The sequence below is a fragment of the Antrostomus carolinensis genome, unplaced genomic scaffold (genome assembly GCF_000700745.2).
Source record: "Antrostomus carolinensis isolate BGI_N321 unplaced genomic scaffold, ASM70074v2 scaffold22120, whole genome shotgun sequence".
In the NCBI taxonomy this organism is placed as follows: domain Eukaryota; kingdom Metazoa; phylum Chordata; class Aves; order Caprimulgiformes; family Caprimulgidae; genus Antrostomus; species Antrostomus carolinensis.
This window is the reverse complement of record NW_010288012.1, coordinates 6,616-8,746: the sequence shown is the minus strand read 5'-3', so window position 1 is coordinate 8,746 and position 2,131 is coordinate 6,616. Positions and strand designations below refer to the sequence as shown.

The 2,131-nt window shown below is 34.1% G+C and overlaps 1 protein-coding gene across 1 annotated transcript in view; it reads left to right on the top strand.

The window, feature by feature from the left end:
- Positions 1–684, top strand: part of LOC104522895 (tyrosine-protein kinase Fer-like) — a 6,494-nt gene extending 5,810 nt beyond the window's left edge. Inside the window, exon 3 of the mRNA XM_010165310.1 lies at positions 176–684. Within this exon, the coding sequence (XP_010163612.1) occupies positions 176–318 (143 nt within the window). The 3' untranslated portion in view covers positions 319–684. The remainder of the gene's footprint in view (positions 1–175) is intronic.
- Positions 685–2,131: the final 1,447 nt, after the last annotated feature.

The following is a 2,131-nucleotide window of genomic DNA, read 5'->3' as shown; positions in this document are numbered from 1 at the left end:
GGGGGGAGGGAACATAATTAAAACCTAGAGAGTAGCTACTTCCTAAGATACAGGAAACAAATCTGTGCAGATAGATTTAATGCAATGATCATGAACTTTGCTTGTTTCTTTTTGGATTTGTCAATATGGATCAGTTTTCAATGTTAATCATTTTCCTCCCTTTTTTGTGTACCAGGATACCGAATGTCAGCACCCCAGAAATGTCCAGAAGAAATATATAAAATAATGCAGAGGTGCTGGGACTACAAACCAGAAAACCGGCCAAAATTCAGTGAGATTCAGAAAGAGCTGTCTTCAATCAAAAAGAAAGTGACATAGTGATAAAAAGTGACAAACTCAATGGGTGGGATTTTATTTTCCAGTGAAGTAATTTTTTTCACCTCAAACACTATGCGTTTATACATTATTTGCAATATTCTTCTATGATTACTTTGAGATTAACTGTTTTTTTTATACACGTGTACTACCTTTAATGATTTCTACACCTGCATTAAAGATATATACTGCAAAATGCTATATATCCAGTCACAGTAATGTTATCATTTAGGTTACATGTAAATAGAAAAGCACATACTGTAGATTTAAGGGACTGTGGCTTCATCTGTTTTACAGCAAGTAAATGCTAGTGACATTTTTCAGAGGTTTTCTACTTTAAGCTGTGTTCTCACTCTGCTATCCCTGTCCTGTATATCAACACCAGCAGCACTCTAATGTTGTGACCGTCTTACACGTTGGCCTTAAAACTGGACAGTTTTGACAAGTATTTCAACTAGAAACTTTTATATTTTAAAAATTCTTTCTGCAACTTATATTTTTAAGTGTTACTTTGTTTTAAGGATGAAGGTCAGTTAGATTCTGGATGCAAATATGCTTACTGAACAGTGAAATCCAGAATTTTATTTTGGAGAAAATTGAGTTACTTGTGTGTTTCTTACCATACTGTAGTAAATACTTCTGACTTTTGATATGATTTGCTTAAGCTACACCTTTTCTTCCTACAAAGCCATCAGAATTCACTAGTATGTCTCCTTTACAATGACCTATGTTTAATTAAGAAACAAAAAACCAATATCAAGTCTTGACTACACATGTTAAGAAATGCAGTCTTCCAAAGAATATGTAAAAGCAGTAGATCAATAGAAAGTTTACTAAGGACAACAGCAGATAACAAATATCATGGATCTTAGATGAGTTTAAAAATGTGAGTTGCTAAATTTGCTTTTGATCCTCTTATTGTGCCTTAAATTGGTAATAATTCTCAGAATGCAGCTGGAGCCTACAAAAGTTTATGCTAAGCAAAAGTACATTCCATGCATAGTGTCCAAAGGAAAGACTACTTCTGTATGGCATAAGGAAATTGTTCAAGAAAGCAAAATAAAGAAGTATGTTTAAAGCCTCTGAAATGCTGAACAAGGCATAGTAGAAATACTAACCTTCTGACTTTTTTAAATCATTGTAATCAGATTTTAAAAGACTGAGGACAGGCAAGTTTTAAATGCCACAAGGAATAAAGAATTAGTATATAAAAAAAAATTCCTCCAGAAAGAATAAAAACTTTCTAGATAGGGGAGGGAGGAAAAGCACAGTTTGTTACCCTGGTTCTGGATCCTCTTTGCAGCTGGAATTATTTTCTAGGGCTCTACACAGAAATAGGAACAAGTTATAGTAACCTGGTCTGAGTTCCAGAGCTAAGGTGCTTAAAATTTTTCTAAGAATTAACTAAAATTTTTCAGATCAAGGGATGTCAGTTGCTGCTAATGCAAGTAAGAAACAGAGACTGTAACTAACACAGCATCTTGACTGTTTATTAGCCCTGTATTTTATTGTCACAGTGAGACTGAGATGTAGTGAAGTCAATGGACACATTACATTTTTATTTCTGTTAAGGTGAATTTTCTATTGTCCACAACTTTTTTGCTCTCTAAAGTATATTTATAGTAGTACTGAGTGGCAATGTGTAAGGGCTATGTGTGACCAAAATATGTGTAGTCTAGAAGGTTTTGTTACATTGGAATTAGTGTCCAAATAAAACAATGAATGATTGTGCTGGAGCACATCACCTCCATTTGTGGTCGAACTGTCAGCATCCAAGTATACGGAATGATGAGTGCTTCTTGCATTTCTTAAGTGA